The sequence below is a fragment of the Falco biarmicus genome, chromosome 6, assembly GCF_023638135.1.
Source record: "Falco biarmicus isolate bFalBia1 chromosome 6, bFalBia1.pri, whole genome shotgun sequence".
NCBI classification, from domain to species: Eukaryota; Metazoa; Chordata; class Aves; order Falconiformes; family Falconidae; genus Falco; species Falco biarmicus.
In genome coordinates this window covers 70,325,582-70,347,081 of record NC_079293.1, presented here as the reverse complement: position 1 = coordinate 70,347,081, position 21,500 = coordinate 70,325,582, and the positions used below count along the sequence as shown (strand labels likewise).

General features: G+C 51.2%; 1 protein-coding gene across 1 annotated transcript in view; it reads right to left on the bottom strand.

Moving 5' to 3' along the window:
- SIM1 (SIM bHLH transcription factor 1) overlaps positions 1-20,760 on the bottom strand; it is a 48,752-nt gene extending 27,992 nt beyond the window's left edge. Inside the window, exons 1-8 of the mRNA XM_056344026.1 lie at positions 20,586-20,760; positions 9,766-9,848; positions 8,637-8,726; positions 8,383-8,491; positions 8,165-8,250; positions 6,784-6,983; positions 6,565-6,671; positions 5,545-5,692 (exon numbers count right to left, since the gene is read on the bottom strand). Of these exons, the coding sequence (XP_056200001.1) occupies positions 5,545-5,692; positions 6,565-6,671; positions 6,784-6,983; positions 8,165-8,250; positions 8,383-8,491; positions 8,637-8,726; positions 9,766-9,848; positions 20,586-20,760 (998 nt within the window). The remainder of the gene's footprint in view (positions 1-5,544; positions 5,693-6,564; positions 6,672-6,783; positions 6,984-8,164; positions 8,251-8,382; positions 8,492-8,636; positions 8,727-9,765; positions 9,849-20,585) is intronic.
- Between the last annotated feature and the right edge of the window lie 740 nt (positions 20,761-21,500).

Sequence of the window (21,500 nt, the reverse complement as noted above, 5' to 3'; positions counted from 1 at the left end):
TAAATTGGGACCCAGTTCTGTGCACAATTAAGCAAGTGGCAAAATTCCCATTAATGCTGAGAAATATAAAGGAAAAGTAGCAGCTCAAATTTATTTCTGCTGTTTACAACTATTTAAGAAAGAATACATTATTCAGTTAAAGCCACTAAGCCTAATGTCGAGAATTAATGTTAGATGGCTAAGCTTACTCATACAACTGGTTCCACTAACGATATGAAAAAGGGTGTAGTAGGATTACTTCTGCGAGTAATAACTTTCCCAGTGTCTTCATTATGCCACATACTCCATCACACACTTGGGAGATACAAGAGAACATGCATCTGCCTTTGTCTAATGAGAAGACCCTGTGGCAATTCCAGATAGGTCAATTTGAGAAAAACACTTAAGGTAGGCCTGCAGGTGTGGACATACAGTTTGTGGATTCTCCCATTGACTAGGAAGACAAGAAGGTGAGACCTGATGTCCCAGAGACAGGCCAAAAAGAGGATTCCTATGAAAAGCTATGAAAATATTTCATTGTAACTGTCAAAAAATATGGGGAGAGGTTTATTTCCACCTGAAACACAAATTGCCCTAAAGCCCACTTAATATGCTGGGAAGGATTGTTTTCAAAGTCTGAGTCATTACACATAATGACACCACATTGCTCATACAATCATTTTAAATCTGGTAGTACACAAAGCTATAAATAGTAATAATAATTTAAAGATTAAGTGTGTAGATACAATTAATGGTTAATTTATTCTAAATTGCATTTACTGCATCATTAAGTAAAACATTCATCAATATGGCAGTTGTTTGTAAAATAATCTTTCAAACAAATTGCATTTAATTTGTGCTTCTAATCAGCCAGTTACATAATGCAATGTAAAGAGGTCAGATGGAACTATATCATAGATGTACTATATCATCAGAACAGAGATTAGTCACAATTAGGTACCTAATCCATGTTATCTGTGTATGTTACTGCTACTGCTATTCTTTTAAATGCTAAAGGACAATGAAACGTATATAGGAAAACTTCCTTAGCTTTCTCTGGAGACAAATTATTATAATATTTGCTCACGCTCAAAAAGTCAAAAGATTTGCCCTTTGTGTTACTCATTTGTTTAAAGGGAGTTTGTTTGCGATCTAAATATAAACTTAACTTCAGCAGTTGCGTTCTCTACTAATTGACTCATACTTGAGTCCCTTTATGTGATAAACATGCACAGCTAATAATCAATGATATGGCAACTGTGTGTACAGAACAAATAAGAAACAAATATTCTGTGTCTGTACTCACATATGCCAAGCAGAATACAAAGAAGAGCAAATACGTGTGCTTTAAAGCTGGAGTCCTTAAAGGTCATTTACATTAATTTTTGACACACTGCTGTTACATAGAAAATAACCTTTCCTCTTGTTGCTAAAATGCCCTTGCCACCATACCTATTTAGTTCAGCATGTATGCTTATTACAAACATTTGTCCTCAAGCCTAGAACTCACTTTTTCAAAGCTTGGGACTTACTGAAGTTGGAAATTACCCCTTTTTTATTTTCATAGCTGGGGGGGGGGGGGGGGGTGGGGGGGGGGGGCAGGGGAGGGGAGAGTCCTTTCTGCATAAACCCATTCTCATTTTTTCTGTTTTCATTATCTATACCACCCAGGGCAGTTGGGAAGCTACAAGGTAAGAGATTCTTGCTCTTCCTCTCAGCCTGCACTGAAACTAGTCCTACAGACCAGTTTGGCACTTACACCCCTCAGTATCCATGCCTTTCCAAAATATCAGAGCACTCAGGTTCCTCTCAATAGTGAGAAAAAGCTCCTTATCCCATGAGCAAACTAAAAAAACTCCTAGGGCTTTCCCTGAGTGAAGAAGTACTGTGCAAGGGGACCAGGGACCCAGCAGGTCAAAAACCTGCACCATACCTTCCAAAGCTCACAATCCCTTTTGCTATTTTCACCCCATTTGGGTGAAAAAGACTATCACCTATTTTCAAAGGAATCTTCAGCAAGAGGCATCCCACCTTTCAAGCTCCATTCTGCGATCCCAAACACGACTGTTATTGCAAAACCACTAGTTTGCACCTCTTTTGCTTTCTCTTCTATATCCATACACAAGAATCAATATGCAAAGGTTTGTCTTCTTCTTTCGTAAGCAGGTTTTCCCTCTCTGGGTTTATAACATGACACAGGCTGCAGCGGGCAAACCAGTGCCTCTGCCAGGGGTTGCATCTGCACAAGTGGCTCTGCCATGCACCCACTGCTGGGTGGGTAAAGTGCACATACATATACACACGTCAGCTGTTCCAGGTTTACTGGAATAATCCAATGTCATCCTTAAGGAACTGCAGTAGCTATAGGATTTGCACCGAAACAAAGTCCATTAAACACTTGCAAATGTTGAGTGCTACAGGACTTTTACTCAGCACTCCTTGGATGGGGTCTGCTCCATACAGAGGAAAACACCAAATCCTCGTAACCTCTCATTTTTACCCTGTATTTTCACCACCTACCTTCCTCATTTGAGTGATAAAATGTTGACTCTGAATAACTCCTTAAGGCAATTAAGCCATAGCTAGGTATGAGTTCAGCATCCATCCTGCCCGACTCTCCCACAAGGAACCTTTCCCCAGCAGCTCCCCTCCCCCTCAGGTTACCCATTTCAGAGGCTGGCTACAACTCACTTTTTTAAAAGCCAGCCCTTTTGCTGCTTACAGCCCCCAGCACATGGTGCAGCCTGTTTTTCTCATGTATTTTTCCAAAAGGCAGGTTAGCCATAGGGTAATGATGATAATAATAATAACAGTAATAATAATACTGCAGTGGAAGCTACGCTTGTGGCCTGCATGCAGGGCAGCAATTTCAGCAGTGGCAGCCCTGCCGCAGAAGCAAGCAGGATGCAATCCCTTCCTCTGCAACACTCTAATGGAAAGCCAGGCAGGATTGATGAGACCTCGAGGACCCAAGCATACCAAAACTAGATTTTAAAGCAGTCGTGGTGCCTGCATTGCAGCCCCTGGCAGCACATGGCAGCTGCCGCAACCAACGATGAACCTCCCAGCATTCAGCATCCACATTTTGGCTAGCCTGGCTCCCTCTCTGCCCTCTTGCCGTCCTCCCCACTCGAAGCAATTAAGCTAAGAGAGCAAGGGGAGCCTTACACCGAGTGCGACGGAGTCGGGCCGCGGTGTAAGCTCATTCTCCAAGGGAAATCTTGAAAGAACTGGAGTTCTCCTACATGTCAGCCTGGCGGAAAACGGGTTTAAATATAACCTTGTAACCGGGGAAGCCGTCTCGCCTGCAGCGCTGCTTGTCGGTTGGGGTTTGGGGGTTTGTTTGGGGTTTTTTTAGGGGGGTGGGGGAGGCTGTGAGCGCTGGGCCCCCCCACGGCCAGCGCCAGGCGGCGGGGAAATGCCGGCGGGGCGCGCAAGGGCTGCCCGGGGCGGGCGGATGGAGGCGCGGCCGAGCAGCGGCTGCGGGGGCGCAAACAAGGACTGCGAACAAGCTGACTGCGGTGGCCCCGGCCCCTCCGAGCCGCTGGTAGCCACCCTGGGCTGGGCTGCACTGGTGGTGAACGCGGCACTGGTGTGCAGGCAAGTGGGCTAGGGCGGCAGGTGGTGTAACCGGTCCCGCTGCTGGGAAGCAGCTCCGAAGGGTTTGTCTGACCGGCCCCCAGGGGACCAGGGTACTCCCTGCTGGCTTTGTTGTGCCAGTCTGAAAGGCTGGTGCCGTGGTGGTCACCCCGGCAAGAAGGGGACAGATCAAGCCGGATCCCCAGCTGACTTTAAGCTGAACCGCTGGGATGTTTCATTTCCACTCGGGTCATTTGAGGTAGAGTTCCGTGATTGATTGTCATGCATTGAGGATTAAAGGAGGGGGAAACGACCGATAATCTCAGGTGCTCATAGGAAAACATGTAGCCTTTCTGGTACAAAACCACTCTAGCATGCTAGTTGCCTTTGGGTTCCTTGTTTCTTAGCGTTATGATACACTGACTTCTGTCTTTGCAGTTCCCCCTTCACCTAAGGTAAGTACTTGGACTTAATTGACAACGTGAGAAATACAGAGAGGTGCTGGTATAGGGGAGATGGACACACAAACGTGCGGAACGGCTGGGACAGAGGTGATGGTGCCTCCGCTGATCTGCATCCTTGCTGGGTGAACGCCAGACTATTCGCACCGCCGCGCCCCCTGTCCCTTTTTAAAGCGAATAAAAAGGGTTTTCTTTTAAAGGGTCTCATGGTTTACCCCCTACACCAGCGTACTGACCCAAATGTATGCCTTTTCATGCAGGCGCCATAACCCCATTCTGCCCAGCTAGAAGCACGATGCCAGTTACCACCTTGCGTACCTACGTGACTACATCCTAGGTGCCGTGATCCCCAGCTCCTTCCCCACCCCACCAGCCGCGCCTGTACACATGGCCAGAGCCGTTCCCTCCGTACCGAGCCACTTGATTCTGGGAAGCACGTCTTAATTTCGGCTACCAAACCACTTGCCACTTGCACATGGGCGAAACCCGCAACGGCAAAACCGCGATGCTGCAGTTCTAGAAGAGCGGAGGGTCGTACCTCTCAGACGTTCCCAACACCTACATTTGCCTCCGGAATATGAAATGAGCAGCGGAACAGAGGAATATTCAGCCCCTAGGATCTACAGGTACCGCCGCCCCGACCGGCCCTACGGTCCCAACGAAGCATCAGTGCGGCCGCCAGCAGCTGCCGCTGTGCCTGCAGGAGATGCTGACAATCCCAACGATAAACACCTCCAAACAGCCCGAGCGAGCGTCCCTTCCTTCACGGGGCCTCCCTGCTTCAGTTTAAGCAGCATAGCTAGAACACAACCCCAAATACTAGGAAGTGCGTTGAGATATATGGTATCTCAGCAGTCACTGATATTTAAAAAAAAAAAAAAAACTATTTTATTTTGGTTTTTAAAAAGTTTAACTGACCCTTCTGGTCACCAACTTGCTTTGTGGTTCACTGTAAGGATCGTTCTCCAAGAACAAAAAAGAAATCTCGGAGCTTTGATAGAGACTCTGGATGAAATTAAGAACTTCAAACCCCAGATTTTTGAAAAGAAAAACAGATGTCCTGTTTGTTGAGTATAAATAACTCCGTACGTGGAAACCTTTTTTTTTTTTTTTTTTTTTTTTTTTTTACGCTGCATTAAATTTTAGTTAATGCCGGGTGCATTTAAGCTGAAAAAAAAAAATAAAAGGGGGGGTGGGGGGTGGTAGGCAGCAAAGTATGTGGGTGACAAACCTCTAAATCTTTTCCCCTCTCGAAAGAGAAAGAAACAGGCAGACGGGAAACCCTTCATCTACATGAAAGTGTTCAGTGTGTTTCCTAGCAGACCTGGCGAGCCTGCCCTGGTCAGCGGCAGCGCGGGGGCTCAGCAGCCGGGATCGTGAAGGGGGGAGAGGAGGCGGAGGCGCGGCCGCCGGGCCCGGCCCGCAGCGCTGCGCGGCACTGCGCGGGGCGCGCAGGCAGGTGCCCGCCGCCGGCTCGGCCCCGCTCGGCCCCGCGCAGCGTGGCGCGGCCCTCGGGCTGACTTACGTGAGGACGTAGTTGACGCTGACGATGCAGTGCGGGCGGGACGAACGGCTGTTGTGCACGATGGTGGCGTAGCTCTGCACCCACACCCAGCCGCCGTGCTTGGCCAGGAAGCGGTAGTACTTGGTGGTCACTTGCCCTTTCACCAGCACTGCGGGGACAAAGCGGGGAGAGCCTCAGCACGGCTCCCGCCTCCGTTTGGATCGGCCCTGGGAAGGGGGCGCACACACACCCCAGACCCCCGTGGGCGGCGAGAGGCGCTGGGACCCCCTGCGCAGCACATTGGGAAGCGGCGTGGACCGAAATCCACGGGCAAAGGTGGTGGAGCCCTGAGATTCGGGCCGCTCCTTGTCAAAGGCTGTTCAGGAACATTTGGTGGGGCAGGATGAGTGTGTGTGTGTGTGTGTGTGTGTGTGCGCGTGTGCGTGTGTGTGTGTGTGTGCATCCCATCACCACCACCTACCCCCATCCCAACATATCGTCATGGAGATTTCTCGCTACAGTCTCTGTAAGGAAACTTTGTGGAAGTTAGTTTCATTTTTATTCATCTATCCACGTATTAATGTCATCATGATATCAAAATAGAATGAAGAACAGCTCTCCGAATCGGGCTCACTACTGAGGTCAGAATTAGATACACAGATAAGGTTTGTGAGACTTGGTGGAAGTGGAACAAAAGTATTTGAATTTCAGTGGCATGGCTTCTTGGAGCAAGAAAAAAGGGGTTTTCCCTAACTGGAATGTGAACTGAGAGCCTGAAGTTTGCGCAGAGGAGTTCTGGTCCTACAACGGGGAGCTGAGGAGAAGAAAATAGCCTTTCACAGTCGAACCCCTCCATCTGCCTCCAGCTCGGAGTTCAGTCTCTAACGACTTGTTTCACTAAAACCTGCTGCAAATTTTGCTTATCCTCCCCTCCAGCAAGCTGGTTTTTCCCGTTCCGACCTAGAGGTAAATCCTAGCAAACCCGAAGTCCATCTGCGGGGTGGGGGGGGCAAGGTCTCTACAAGAACATCATCTCCTTACACAAGTGATGCGCGCACCGCAGGTGGAAGGTGTCACAGCCATGGACGTGGTGGTAAAGGGTCTTCTCTATCAAGTCCTGGGGCTCGTAACCTGTTAGCTCAGCTACCCTGCAAGAGACAGAAGCAGCAAACAGCAGTATGTGAGAGGACAGGAGAGGAGGCCTGGGAGAGAATAAGGGAGGGACTAGTGAAATAGATTTGGAAATAACGCCAGCTCTACCTGGAATCTAAGAATATGAGCTTCATGTCCAGGCTGGCCCGAAACATGAACATATTGCTGTGGAGCTTGATCTCCGTCACGGCGCTGGGCGGCAGCGAGTGGCCCACGGCGACCAAGCCAACGTTTTGGTAGCAGCCGTCGAAGGGGGACATGTCCAGGCTGTACTGGCGGATCTTCAGGTACCCGCTGCAGTGAATGACCTGCCGGAGACACAGGAAAGCTCGAGGTCTGCCTAGCAGGGGGGAGGGCGTGCTGTGACAGGCACCCAGCCCCGTTGGGGGGTCCCGGCCATACCCCCACCGCCCCGGCCAGTGCCGATGGGCCACCGGGTGCCCCGGAGCTGCTGCCCGCCCCACCGCTCCGGCACTACAGCACTCTCTGAGAGTTTTCTGCTTTTCTCTTTGGGTTGGGCTTGGGCTTTTTCCATACAAGAGTTCAGCACTGATCTAAGGCCTATTAAAGTCAACGAGATTTTTTTTTTCCACTGACTTAAGTGGTTTTTGGACCACCTCCTAACTAAGCTTTTATTATTCTTCTAAAAAGGAAAGACGCGGAAGTGCCAAGCCAGTTACAACTTTGTAATGAAGAGTGTATGCGTGTGAGAGAAAGAGTTTACATGTGTGCGTATGTCATATGTGTAAGATATGTCTATTATATAGATAGAGCAGACGCGATCCGTAGCCAGAATGTATCTTTGGACGTAGATTTAGGTATGTCTCCTAAATGTATCCTCGCAGATGACTGCTTATGTACTTCCATCCTTTTTTCTCTATTATTAGGGCGTTTCTTCCTAGAGGAAGTTCAGCAGATGTTCGTGTACGTCGTGGCACAACATCTCCTTGGGTTATAGGTCCCCACGGCTCTTCGCTGTTGTGCAGCTGACACAAAAGCAGCGAGCAGGCAGGAGAGCAGGGGCTGTCCTCACCAAGGAGCCCTCAGCAGAACCGTGTGAAACACCTGGGCAAAACCTTTGACTTGGAGAGCCACCCCTGAAGCTGGCGAGTTACCCAATAAAGAAATAAATTAACCCAGGGCTGCCATTGTGTCACCTGACAGCTCCCACAGACACCTCGGGAACGCCCGTGGTCGTGCAAGCTTCAGTTTAAAAAGCAAAGTCAAACAAACAAACAAAAAAAAAACATAGGGAGCTCGATTGCTTAGTTTTGTGGTTTGAGCTCTTTAACCTGAAACTCCGACAGAAATTCTGGCTCTGAACCACATGAAAAAGGGTACCGGGCTGGGACAGACCCCGCGGGCAGAGGGCGCATCCCCACCCCTGTCCCCGTTTTCGCCACCCCAGCCCACCGCGCGCCTGCGCTGCCGGAGCAGGGCCACGGGAAGGCTGGCGGGGGCGCAGGGGGTCCCGGGCGGGGTCACGCACCTTGTAGCCCCCGCAGGTCAGGCCCGCGTTCCTCTTGGCCAGGACGCACTTCATCCTCAGGAAGAAGGACCTCTCGATCTCGTACTCTGGGAGGGGGGACAGGCAGAGATGGGTTGAGCCGCGGGCTCCACCGCCTCTGCGCGGTCCCCTCCACGCGGTTCTCTCCGCGGCCGCGCAGGCCCGGCGGGGGGCGGGGGGCGGCGGGCTGTGTACTTTACCCTGCACAAAGTGCGAGTGGTAGGGCTGGTGGGCCGTCAGCACCGCCGTCATCTCGTCGTGGTCGGCGGGGTGGATGTACTCGTAAATGCTGTTGCCGGTCAGCTCTACCTGTGAGAGAGAAGGACGAGGAAGGGCAGAGAAGGGTTCGGGGTTCGCGGCCGGCACCGCTTATCCTCCCCGCACGCACCTCCGCTGTCAGCCGGGGAGGGGGGGGGGAAGGCAGGCACGGGGGCTACCGCCCCCCCCCGCGTACCTGCGACAAGCCCAGGTGCACCGAGGCAGTCTCCGAGATGTACATGATCTTGCCATCCGGAGCCACGACAAATATGAAACCGTCCAACGTCTGCAGAAAAGGGTTGAGGGGTGGGAAGTATAAATACATCAATAGAGAGATAGATCCACCTCTGAAGACAGACAGATCTATGAAGTACCTGTCCCTCTGATTTATTTTAGCCATCAGTCATCCCTGTTCAGGCTGTGACTATTCAAAAGGTTGGAAGGAAATTAACAACTCCTGGACAGGGATGCCTCTAAAGTTCTTGGACCCCCGAGACACAACGGGGCCGAGCTCAAAAGTAATGCAAAGTACCTGAGAAGTATCTAAGAAGAGCCTGGCTACCCGATGATGAATATGTCGGTCCCAGAAATCCTGAATACTTCTACCCCATTTCAAATGTCACTAGGGGTTTAGTGCTTGGATATTTGCTGAGGAGACTTCAGGCGAGCGAGGAGGATCTGAAACTCTCCGCAGTGTACATAAGGGACGAGATAAATTGTCAGGCATGTTTCAGCAGACATAGGTGGGACTTCTGGGTGTGCTGAGGGCAAAATAGACCCCCAAAAGGCCACACAACCCCACCAAATACGCGTCCTGATGGTAAACGCTAATATTCCTTAATATTTCAGTTCGCAGTAAGTTTTCAAATATGTCCTACCTCCGACGGTGCTAATTTCTGTGCCTGATGAGCCCTTCTACCCAGGACAGCCTCCCCCCAGCCTCTTTCTAGAGCCTCTCCCTGTTGTCTCCACATCACGCTGGCTTCAGCACATTGACGGGATTTGTCACCTTGTTAATAATTTGGGGAAAAGCCATCACGTTCCTGTATCCCGACACACCAGGATACACTGAGAATCCTTCGCTGAGGACCCTGTGTTGGACAATGCTGGGGCAAAGGACCCGAAGGGACCAAACCACAGCCCCATTGAAACGCACGACATTCAGCCGCTACTGTTTGTATTTCTGAAGTTGTCCCCCTCCCGCCCCCCTTTTTATTAAACACTTGGACAGTTAAAAATTACTCAAGGTGGCAATTAAAAGGGAAGAAAAGGGAATGATTTCTTTAATCATTAATATCATATGTCTGCCGTTTCCAGACCAGTACCTGCAAAAGATGGGATCCCAGTTCTCGTCCAACGTTATCCAGCGGGCTGGTTCGGCTGGAGTGGCCCCAGGCTTCTCCAAGTCCTGTTTATTTAAGACACACAAAAAAGTAAAGGCGAAAATATGAAAAATTGACTCCTGTTGGCCTGCTGGAGAGAAACTTTTTTTTTTTCAATTTTTTTGCTTGTGTTCTCTCTAAAACATGTATACATACAATCTTTGGAAAGCTAGACATGATTTCGTTGCACAGAGAAGCCTTTTTTGAGGAGACCTAGCTCCCATAAGAGAAAAATAACAAAATACTTATTTAGAGTTAACGGTGAAGCTCATCCCTAAGACCTAAGTGAAATAGTGTGTCAGATAAAAGGGCTTCTTAGTGCTGCCTTCAGCTACTGGGAACTGGCTCCCCGAACTTCAGGGAACGCGCTTTTCTCCTAACGCCACCGACTCCTGGACAGCACTGGGAGCCATTTAAAATGAAAGAAAGAGGTGTGCTGGGGGAAGCCTTTGATGTCGAGGGGAGGATGCGGTTAACGTGGCACGACGGTCTCTGGGAAGAACCTCCCGGCGGTGCGGGCGCTGCGGGTCGGCCCTGCCAGCGCCCGGCGAGGCTGCGGGCTCCCCCCCGGCAGCAGCCAGAGCCGGCCTCGGCCTGCCGGGTAATCAGCCAGCAGTCCTTGGACGGGGAAGGGTGAGGAGCGGCTTAGACCCTTTGCTCGCCAGAGATCACTCTCCAGTTTGGTCTGTGACCTCCCCCTCTTTCTCTGTTCGGGGCCACCGTCCTCTCACTTGGAAGGTTTGTCATACGTGTTTGGGGAGGGAGAGGAGCGACCACATGAGGCTCATCCAGCCCTCTCCGAGCCCCGTGTTAAAACACTTTTGCTTTTAGTGACCCCCACACAAGTGAGTGGCTGTCACTAAGCCGAGAGTAGTTTCACGGCTGCGGTAAGGCACATTAGGGCGGCCCAGGCAAGTCACTGTCCCACGGCGCGGACTTGTCCTCCCTCCCCCACCCCGAAGCCGGGTCTCCGGGGTTCACCTCCCTCCCCACCATTCCTCCCTCCCGCTGCGCTGGCGGGCGGCCGTCTCCTCAGGGAGGGATGATCTGCCTCCAAACAACCCCCTCCAAAAATGAATCTTTCCGGACCTGTCTAATGTTTCAGACGCCGCTTGTTTTCTCCTATGCAACGTGAGGAGGAATAAAAGCCAGATGGAAGTCACTCCAGCGGAGTAAAACTGTTTATGAGCCATGCCTTTTCACACTGTTGTTTGCCGAGATAATTTAAACGGGGCAGTTGAAACCTTTTACGCTTATGCTACTAAATACGGCTGAGGTGTCTGACATGCAGACACCAAGATAAAGTAAAAGGGAGGGAAAAATTACAAATCCTGATTGCTGGCTGAGGTGCGGATCGCCCGGGGGAGGCGAGAGCCGTATTCCAGCCGTATTCCGGCTGTTTCGAGGCAAAAAGGCGAGGCGGCGGCAGCATGCAGCCGCGGGCATCCCTCGCTATTGACCGATTTCACCTAGCTGTTTGCCGGTCCAAACAAAGCTAACGATCTCCTCCACGCTGTTTGAACGGGGCATCCCACGGCGGCCCTCGCCCCCCTACCCACCACCGAAGCGCAGGAGCGATGCGCCCCTCTCACCCCTGCCTTTCCTTCTCTCCTACCTCCTTCCTGGTCCGCCTCTTCACGCCAACCTGTCTCTTCACCGCTCCTGCACTTCCTTCCTCCCTCGTTAACTTCACAGGCCCTACAAAGGCCGGGCATCTCTCTGGCCTGGCCCCCACCCCGCAGCCCCAGCGTGTACCAGGGTGCCAGTTCGAAACAAGCTCCTTCCCATTACTTCCTCCACGGCAGCTGACGGGGACCCCCAGTGAGTGGCTTTTCCCTGAGTCCCCGGGTTTCTCTGTTCCCTGCGCCCTTCGAAGCGAGTGAACCCGCGGGGAGTGCACCGGGTCCCCGCAGGCAGCTTTGCCCGTCCCCGGACACCCAGCGACCAGGACGGAGCTCCGTCCCCCGAAATCAGCAAGGAGCTGGCAAATCGTGCACAGCTTTCAGGAAAAGAGAGAAACCCCCGCTGTATATTTGTTTTTCGCGAGCACCTCGGAGGTTTCTCTAAGCCAGGATGGCCCACCAAGGCAGAGGCGGCCGAGACGGCTCCTTGCGACGCCCCCCCACCTGGAGGGAAATTTGAATGGCGGGTTCCTGTATTCAGGACTAAATCTGCACTCCCCTCCTGTGATTTAAGTTGCTTATTAATCGAAGTTTACGGGTCTAATTATTCTGCTTCTAAAAGGGAAAACAACCCGACCCTGGCGGGTTAATGAACAGCTCATGGGCATTGCAGGTTAACCTCCCCCGGGAAGCTGGTTCTTCACGGGGCGCTGAACTCCTCGCTGTGCTTCAGGTGGAAGCCCCGCGCTGCTGGGCTGTGTCTGTTAATGGTTTATAATTAAACGTTTCCACTTGTCTACCTGAGCCGGTTTTTTAAAATCCTATCGCATGAGACGATTCTTTGTACTTCCCAGATGTTTCAGCATTTTCAAGTCGGAGACTATTTCTATCCATTGGCAAGCCCAGCCTCTCCCAAATCGACGGGTCCTTCTGATGCCCCTTAAAAACTGGTTTTGAAGATTATACGAGAAAACCTCGCCATTAATACTCCCTTTTATTTCCCCCCCCCCCTTTTCGCTTTAATATCCAATTTCCTTTTATCGAGGGGGCAAACTGTGATTTCTTGCACTTGACCTACCGCAGAAAATTCTGCAAATCCTTTGATTGTCTATTTAAAACAAAACAAGGAAATCAGATCTCCCTTTTGCTTCAGGATTACGCTTGGAAACAAGATCTAAAGATTCTCTTGTAATTTGGAGAGCCAACAGCATAATAGGTTTGGAATAGAAACAAGCAGCTTTGTGAGGGGATGGATAAAGAAATCGTTTTTAGGCGAAGGATTTTCCCAGCTAAAGTGGCCGAAGACAAAGCAAAACATAATCTATTTTGGAAGATTTCCAAGATATGCCACATTAACCTTAGCAGATAAAATTTGCTGTCTTCCCTGCGTTCCCTCCCCCATCAAAGTCTGGTTTATCATATTTACATAAGTAGCCTTAGAAGGGATGTATCTATTATGGATCTAAGGAGCTAGCGAGCTCACATTTCATTTGGAAATGGAGGCGAAGTTTTCCTGTTGCTTATTACTTGACGCATTGTAGAACCGCTGCCATTTAAATACCCCGACCCACGGATTACCTCAATGGACTGGCTGCATGGGTTTTGTAATTTCCTGAAAATGAGATTTCGATTTATAAAACAAGAAACCAATTAGTAACCAAATGAGGCGAAGTAGATCCACTAAAATTGACCTAATCCCACAGGCACCATTTAGGCCAGTTCTTGGCGAATGAATGATGAGCAACCATCTAGCGTAAGCTCAAGGCATCATCCAGCTGTGTTATTCAAGCAGCAAAAATAAATGGATCGAGCTTTTCTTTCGGAATGAATTTGATACTCTTGACAAAACATAGATTATAGGCTTCTACCTAGCAATCTCCCCCACTCGAGGATATTTTCTTTTATTTTTCCTAAGAAGTTAAACAAATTGGGCCACAAGAAATTGTTCACTGTCAGGAGGAAGGGAGGGAAAAAAAAAAAAAGAAATAAGACAGGCTCTTGATTACTTTACGAACAACAGCCTCGTACCTAACGGCGTGCGCCGAGGCTGCACGGAGATCCTGCTCGGAACAAGCGTGCTGATTCATCGTTTCTCTCAGCATTTCCCAATGGAAAACCACTGCACTTTCCACATCAAAAAGCATCTCCATCGGTGTTTCATGGGATAGCTACACCGGCGGATCCATGTGAAATGCCTTCTCCCCAGCCGTGCCCACCCCCGGCACTAGGCACGCCGCCCCCCCCGGCCGCCTGCCCCCCCAGACAGGCTCACGGCCGCCGCGCTTGGCTGCGCTGGCCCTGTCCTTCCCCTCATCTTTTGATTGCTGCAAGCCTTGATGTCGGCAGCCAATGGAGGGCTGGGTGGGTGTCATCCCTACCCAGTGGCGATGTTGTCTCAAGAAGCACTTCTGTCCCACGGAAGGGGGAAGAGATTCCTCAATCATTTCTACCTCGATCTAGGCAAAGACAGAGGAAGGCAGGCGCAGGGAAATGAAACTCCAGGAGGCCCGGGCAGCTCCTTGGCCCTGGTTGGTCTCCGGGTTACTTGTCCCTCTGTGAGCATCTGCAGCGCAGAACCCACCTCGACCCCCTCCTTTGTCTGGCAATAGCAAAGTGGGGCGGGGGTGGGGGGGTGGGGTGGGGGTGGCCAGAAGGTGCAAGCCCTTACCTATTTTGTGTTGATTTGCCGGCTTTTAAAAGCGCTTACTACGATTTCCCCAACGGACTATCCGTCACGACACGTCAGCGCGATCCGGACTTACGGTAGCGCAAAGACCGGTAGAGCGGACCGTTTGACGTCCGGATTTAAAAACCACTTAGTGGAGACCCCCAGCCTGAGCTCCGGATACGCTTCTTTGGAGGCCAGGCTTCGAGGCACAGCCATCCCCGGGGACTGCCTGGGGACTTGTCCCTGCGCCATGCCTGGCCGCACGGCCCGGCGAGGTGCACGGGCGAGGGCAGGAGTACGAGGCCCACGGCTGCCGTGCACGGCGGGCAGGTGCCGGCCGGGAGCCGGGCCCCACAGGCAGGGAGTTTTCTCCCGTCGCTGGGGTCAGGGCGAGGGAGAGGCGCAGGGGGCTCGCCCGGAGGCGGCCCGGGGCGCCGGCCCGCCGGGGCGGCAGCGGGAGCGCCTGCCCGAGCCGGGTCCAAGGAGCCCCGCCGCGCCTTTCGCTTCCAGGCGCTTCTTAAACCTCCCCCTCTGGGCAGCGGCGGCGGCCGCCGCCCCGCTCCCGGGCTCTCCCCGCCGCCTCCCGGGGGCCCCGGCCCGGGAACGTCTCTCACTTCTGTTTCGTTGCGTTTGTTCTGCCCTTTTAAGAGCCGCTCTCGGCTCGTTAAAGATGGAGGAGAGGCGGCTCGCTCGCCCGCCCGCCCCTCTGGGGATGCTAACACCGCGGGCGAGGGGTGCGGGACCCCCGACGACCTCCACCCCGGGGCTCGCCCCTTCGCTGCGGCACCGAGGCAGGCCGGCCCCCGTCAGCCGCCCCCGCGGCGCTGGGGAGGCCAAGGAGGGGCGGCCCGGGCCTCGCTCCCTCTCGCCTCCGCTCGCTGGCTTCGTGTAACCTGCTCGGCGAAGAGCCCGTAAAGCTTTACGGCGGGCACGGGCCTTCCACCGCCGTGTGCAGCTCGTAGCGCAGCACCTCTCCCGCCGCCCCCTGCTGCCGCACGGCCCTCGCCGCGGCGGCTCGGGGGACAAGCGGGGCCCGCCCGGCTGTTTGGGGAGAGGGGGGCGGCATGGCGCTGTTCCCATCTCCGGGGCGGTCATTTCTCCTTGCTGCCCAGGGAAAAGGATAAATAACAGCACCGGGAGCCGCAGGGACAGCAGCTGTACGTCCTAGTCACCGCCAAGCGAAAAGGCAGGCGGCTGCTGTATCGAGGAATTAGCTTGATTCGATTAACCATTTAATTAAATAGGCTCCCGCCAGCCCTCCGCTTTGCCATCGCCTAGCGTCCGACAGGGCTGATTTCTCAGTTAATTTAACAGGCAGTGGTTAATGATAACTCAAAATCTTGGCCAAATGAGGCTTCTGTGAAGGAGCGGGTCGCCGTCGGAGGGTTCGGATGAAATGGAATAAGCTACGTTTAAAAAAAAAAAACAATGCTGCTCGTTTCCAACTGCCTGCGGATGCCATTAGCGAGGTTTTGTAAAGATTTATTATCTCGGTAAATCACATGTGTTCATTTAGAGCAGGGATAAGTTAGCATCCCGCTTACTTTATAAAAATAATAATAAGAGGGAGGAAAAGTCCTGTTGACTAAACAAACAATCCTATTAAAAAAACGGTAGTGGAAATAATGCCGAGACTGACTCACTCTAGAAAGAAATACCAACATTTTGGCACACACGGGGTAATGGAATTGCGCTCTGAAATGCAAACAAACGCAACCGTGCCCAAATTGGAAGGGGGCGGGGGGGAAATCAGGGAAATTTGTGAGCGCAAACTGTTTTTTCTCTTCTACAGAAGATGCAAGTTCAAAGAGCCCTTATTCCGAAGAAACTGGGGAGGGAAGGGTTTGCACCAATGCACTTGCGAACACACCCTATTTATATGCAAGTTGGAAAATAGCCTCCAACATTAAAACGGTCGTATGCTACTAGGAAGGGAGGGGATGTTTCTAAAGAAAATTGGATTTTCCCCACTTATGTCACTTAGTACTCTATTTAATACATAAATTTGCTTTTTCAACGTTCGTCCTAGTAGCTTAGTTCTCACTTCACATTTTAAGTTCGCATAAAAACTGGAATTAGACAGAAGCAGCGTGGAGAGTAAACTGCAGTTTAAATGAGAAAAACTTCTGTAAGAAAATAAACACTGAAACCTAATGCTCAATCATTTCCCTTAGCAGTAAGAAAAACAGCATTAAATCACCTATCCACGTGGGAAACGGATTTTTTTTTCTGCTGATCTCTCCCCCCTTAAAAATAAAACAAAGTTAAGGATTTCAATATTGAAATGTTAACCATCCTGATTCGGCGAAAGTTTATGTAAACGGAGCCTCTTTTGTCTTGAAAATCAAACGCCTCTCGGCGCGGAAACGATCCATCCCCATCAGGACAGAGACTGCAAACGCTCCTTTTCCCTCTGTGCGCGTAAGCAGAATAGGACCCTTAAAATATTCCTAATTAAAAAAGAAAAACAAAACCCCCAAACCAACCCAAACAAGTAAAAATCTATGAATTGCGCCACTTGTTGGTTTGGGTGGGGTTTTTTTGTTTGTTTGGGTCGGTTTGGGTTGGTTTTTTTTTCTTCTCCCTTCACTTTTTGGATACCGGCGAAGGTCAGTGAAGAGCTACCCCACTGGTTATAGCGATGGGATCTATTTTTAATGAAAACTTCTTTAGTCCTTCGACATCCCGGAAATTTTTCTAGGTATTTCTCGAGGCTACGTTACTTGCCATTAAATATTTAATGTTCAATTGCAATTTTAGGGTGTGGGGTTTTTTAATGAAAGTTAACTCAAGAGTAAATTTATTAGGAAGTTCTGCTTAAAAATTTTTTTTGAAAAATATCTTCCTTACTCTCCTCAACGATTTAGCAGGTCTTCAGCCTTCCCAAAAGCTGTCCGATCACGAAACTACTATTTGTTATAAGCTTTCTCCTCCTGAAGCAAAAGAGTTCTAGCACTGAAACGATGCGAGCTACCTAAGCCGCTGAACACTTTTCGCCCTTGACAATTTTAATCTGCTGGAGACCTAGTAAAGTGAAATCAGGGGTAGAGAGAACAACCCAGGTGTTCTAGTAGCTTGAGAGAATTACACAGCCATTACGGGAGGGATCTCGTTGGAAAATCTCTGCTCGGTTTATCAAGGTTATCCAGTGCCACTGGTTTGTGTTTAGATTTCTGGGGGCGAGACGGGAACCGCACCGTGATTATTGCGTGCGTGACGCTCTTGTCATTTTACTCCCAGAAAACTCTCCTTTCCAAAATTAATCCGAAGTCTCCCAACTTCTCTATCTCTAGGAACCTTTCAGATGTAAAAATATGCAGACAAATGCACACCGATTCTTTCCGCCTGTTCCCCTGTCCCCAGCCCCGCGTGTGCGCGGCGGTGGAGAGCGTACATCTTTCTGTACGTGACTGTTTACAACCAACCCCTATGCAAGCACTCTCCGGGCAGATGGAAATCCGCTTTTGCACCGGCGAGAGGGGGTGTGAGTTACATTGGAAGGGCAGCTCACTCTTACGGAGGCAACGCTTCTCTATCCTGACTCTTCCAAGATCTCTTTAAATGTATGACGTGACACTTTACCGTGCTCGCGAGCCTCCTGCTACCCATCTCCAGCCCTTTGGCCAACTCATCGGCTCTGTCCCAATGCTTGTATCGCTTTCCTCCCCAGGGAAAAACAAGCAGAGGGACACCCCCCCCCCCCCCCTTTAAATTCGTCCAACATTCCCAGCCTGCCTCCTCTCAGGAAGGCTTTTCCATTCGGTGCGCACCTTCCCTGCCTGTCACTACCTGTCCTCCCTTCCCAGCGAAGCAATTACTTCATTTTCTGGCCGGGGGCTCCGGGAGACCGGGATCGCCCCCCTCTTCCTCACCTCCCTCTCTGCAGCCCGGCAGAGCTGGAAGCGCCCGCTGCACAAGCACACCCGCACCGGGAGCCCCAGCGGCCGCCCCCGCCGCTCCCGGAGTCCCTGCCGCCCCTCGAGGTCGCGGGGGAGACCGCCCGGCCCCAGGCTCTGCTCGTGCACGGCCAGGCACGGGCGCAGCGCCGGGAGGCCGCCGTGGGCGACTCGCTCGCCATCAGTCGCGGCACCGGCGACCCGCGGCTCCGTGACCGGGCCAGGGCCGCCCCCCGCTCACCCGCCCGCCTGCAATACGTGGGAGGCAGAGCGAGCCCGCCTGGGCCGCGGAGGGGCCGTACGGCCCGGCCCCACGCCACGCCGTGGCCCCGCTCTCGGGCCTTTGTGCCCACCCCGCTTGCGGCCCGGGGGTGGGGGGCGCGCGGCCCCCGCGTGGGTCTGGCTCCCGCTCGGCGTCGGGCCTCGCGCGGCAGCGCGCCCCGCCGGGGCGAGCCCTCTCGCGCCTGCTCGCCGCCTTCCCGTTTAATTTGCAGTTTGCCTTTAATTAGGCTGCGGAGGCTCTGCTGCCTGCAAAGCCCCGCTCAGCCGCCCCCTCTGTCTCCGCGCTCAAATTAGCATCTGCTGCGACCGGCCCCGGCCCCGGCGCACTTCGCCACACCGCTCCCCAGGGCATTCAAACATCCTGCGCTGCCACCGAGGGACCGGGATCGGCTATTCTTCCTTTCCCGTGATTACTCGCAGCCTACAAGCAACACCATATGCTTCTTCTGATCAAACAACCCGCTACATAGGCACCGGTAATTGACGAGACCTGCTCGAAATCACGCAGAAAGGTAGCCTACTGAGACCGCAGGAGTTGACAAATCATTGCTAATAATCCTTTTAGGAACATCATGGGCATCAGAGTTTGCAATAGCTTTATTTTTATAAAGTATGCGCTGACAGTATAAAGGACAACTAGGTCTCCTTTGAAACGGGGGGCTGTCCTGCATAACGCTCTTCAAGGTGGCAGGTCCCATAGAAGAGGAAAGGGGCTTGATGAAAGCTTTAATTATTATTTAAGGCTTTCACTTATCCCCTTCTTTGGTTCGAAGTGACTCGGAGGTATGGAAGGTTGTTTAAAGAAGTTATTGCAAAATGCACTGGATTGGAAATTACTGCTGTGGACTTTAGGTATAAGCGTTCATACGTAACCGGGGGTGGTGTGTGTGGGTGTACCTCCCCCAGTCCAAATGACTGCCCGATTGCATATTTACTTTTAAAAATTAGAATTAACACCGGTAGTTCACAGATGTAATCAGGTAAAAAACCCACCCCAAACACAAAACCAACAAACCCAAACAACAACAACAAAAACCAAAAAGCACACACCCCCCCAAAAAAAAGCCACCCCACAAACCAAAACCAACACCGAAAACCAAAGCAACAGAAACCCAGGCCGTATACCCACTCTTGATTTGTAAAATATAGTACAAACATAGCACAGACAGACCGACCGACTCGAGGTACAGCTACAGAAAAGCGAGGCACATAGCTGTATTACATTGTTTCTTATGTACACATACTTTTCAATAAAAGATGCAGCAGATTTTGGTTTTATGTCGGGGAAATAAAAAGTTCTTAATACTTTTTCTTTCATGCGGACTCTCTCTCCACCGAGTTGATCTAAATAAATGATTCGTGAAGTATTTTCTGGGGGGGGTTCCCTACATCTTATGAAAGCAATAGGGTGAGAACACAGGAGAACTTTATTCTGACTTTTAACTTTCTGCGCTGTTTGTTTTTCTTGGCAGCCGATGTATAAGACCCAATCCTAATTCTACTCAAAAGCAAGGCATACTTTGGCACGCTTAAGTCTGCTTTCGCTAGGCAGGCGGGACCGTTGTTGCAGCTGTGGAAGCCAGCGCGAAGGTTACTGCTTGCCTGGCTGTGGAGGAGAATCAGGCCCGGCCTCGGACGCTGGGCTTGCAGCACTGGGTGGGCAGGGGGATGGAATGTGTCGGAGAGCAAAACGCCTGTTAAAAATTGCCGAGGTCGATTAAAGCCCTCAGACTGCCCTAATGATCCTCAGAGCGAGATGCATCACATTTATGATGCGATTCGGTGTGCTCGGCTTATTTATTTAGGCTGCGTGTGGGAGCATGCCTGTACGCGTGTGCTGTACCTGTAAACCGCACCTTTGCTCGAAACTTGAACTAAGGCTTTAGGACTTTGCGTAGACTTATGTAAATATTTACCCATATATTAACTCCCCCCCCATAGTAAGGCTATAAATAGGGGTGAATCGTCCCCTCTTTCGCCACGCACGTGCTTGGCGGGGGATGTACATCTTATTGGGAGACTGGGGGAAAAGAAAACCCGTGTTTGCTTTAGCAGAACACGTAGCAGAGCTCAGTGCCTTCAAGTGTTGACAAAAGCACCGTAAGTCCCCAACCAAACCTGTCATAGGAACTGAAGGGAAAGTATTTACGACAGAGAAAAGTGACAGCGGAGAGCACCCTGCCTCCGAGCACACCACCCAATGCAATTTACTTTAAAAAAAAAAAAAAAAAGTAAAAGCGGCAAGCGATACCTGGATCAGAATGAAAATAGAAGCGAATAGGCATTCCCACCTACCTTCTGGAAAAACCACCCTCATTTTTAAATAGCTGGTGGTGAGTCTGATTATGGATGCTTTGTCCAGCTGAGAGGTGATAGCTGAGGGCAGGGGTAGTAATTTAGCCAGTTCATAAAATTCACTGTTTTCTTTCTCCCGTCTAGTCCGGGCAGCATTTTTTGACTTCTCTTTCATCGTGATTTTTTCCCCTTTCCTTCCTACAATTTAAACTCCAGAGATTCATCCAAAGGTGGAAGGGAAATTCAGCGGGAATTCATCTCTCCAGAGCATCAGACAGTGATTCTGAGCGCGGCCATTACTCTGAGAAACCGTTCAGTTGCGTAAAATGCAAACAAGTATTGAAGACCAGAGAGGTGTTCTTAAAAAAAAATAATATATATATTCTTTGAAAAATCAGAGTCAATCGGATGGGAAAGGCATTTATCCAATGCAGCTCAGAGACTCCAAGCAACTGCAGGGGGGGAAAAAAGGAGGGAAAAAAAAAAATGAAAGAAAAAAACAGCTAGGATCTTGCGGCCCCAGACAGAAACCAAACGACGTATTTCTGGCCCTTTTTCCTACTCGTGGCGGGCAGCATAGCTCCTCGGAAGAGGGTCATAATAATCCCGTTTCTTCCCGTGATCCGCTGTCAATCCGAGGCCCGAAACGCCCGGCCGTGGGCTGCCTCCCAGGGCGCTGGGTGCCTTCCCGGGGAGCCTCTGTGAAGACAACAGCAGTCCTGGGGTGAGAGAGCCGGTACACAACGTCGCAGCGGAGCCGCGAGAAATAATAATCAACAAGCAGCCTCCGGCGGGTGTAGTATTTTCTCCCACCAGAGGGGAAAGAAAAAAAAAAAGAAAAGAAAAGTATATTTTCCCATCTAGTGCGCCTGCAGCGCAGCCTGCCCCGCACTCTCCTCCCACAGCCCCCACACT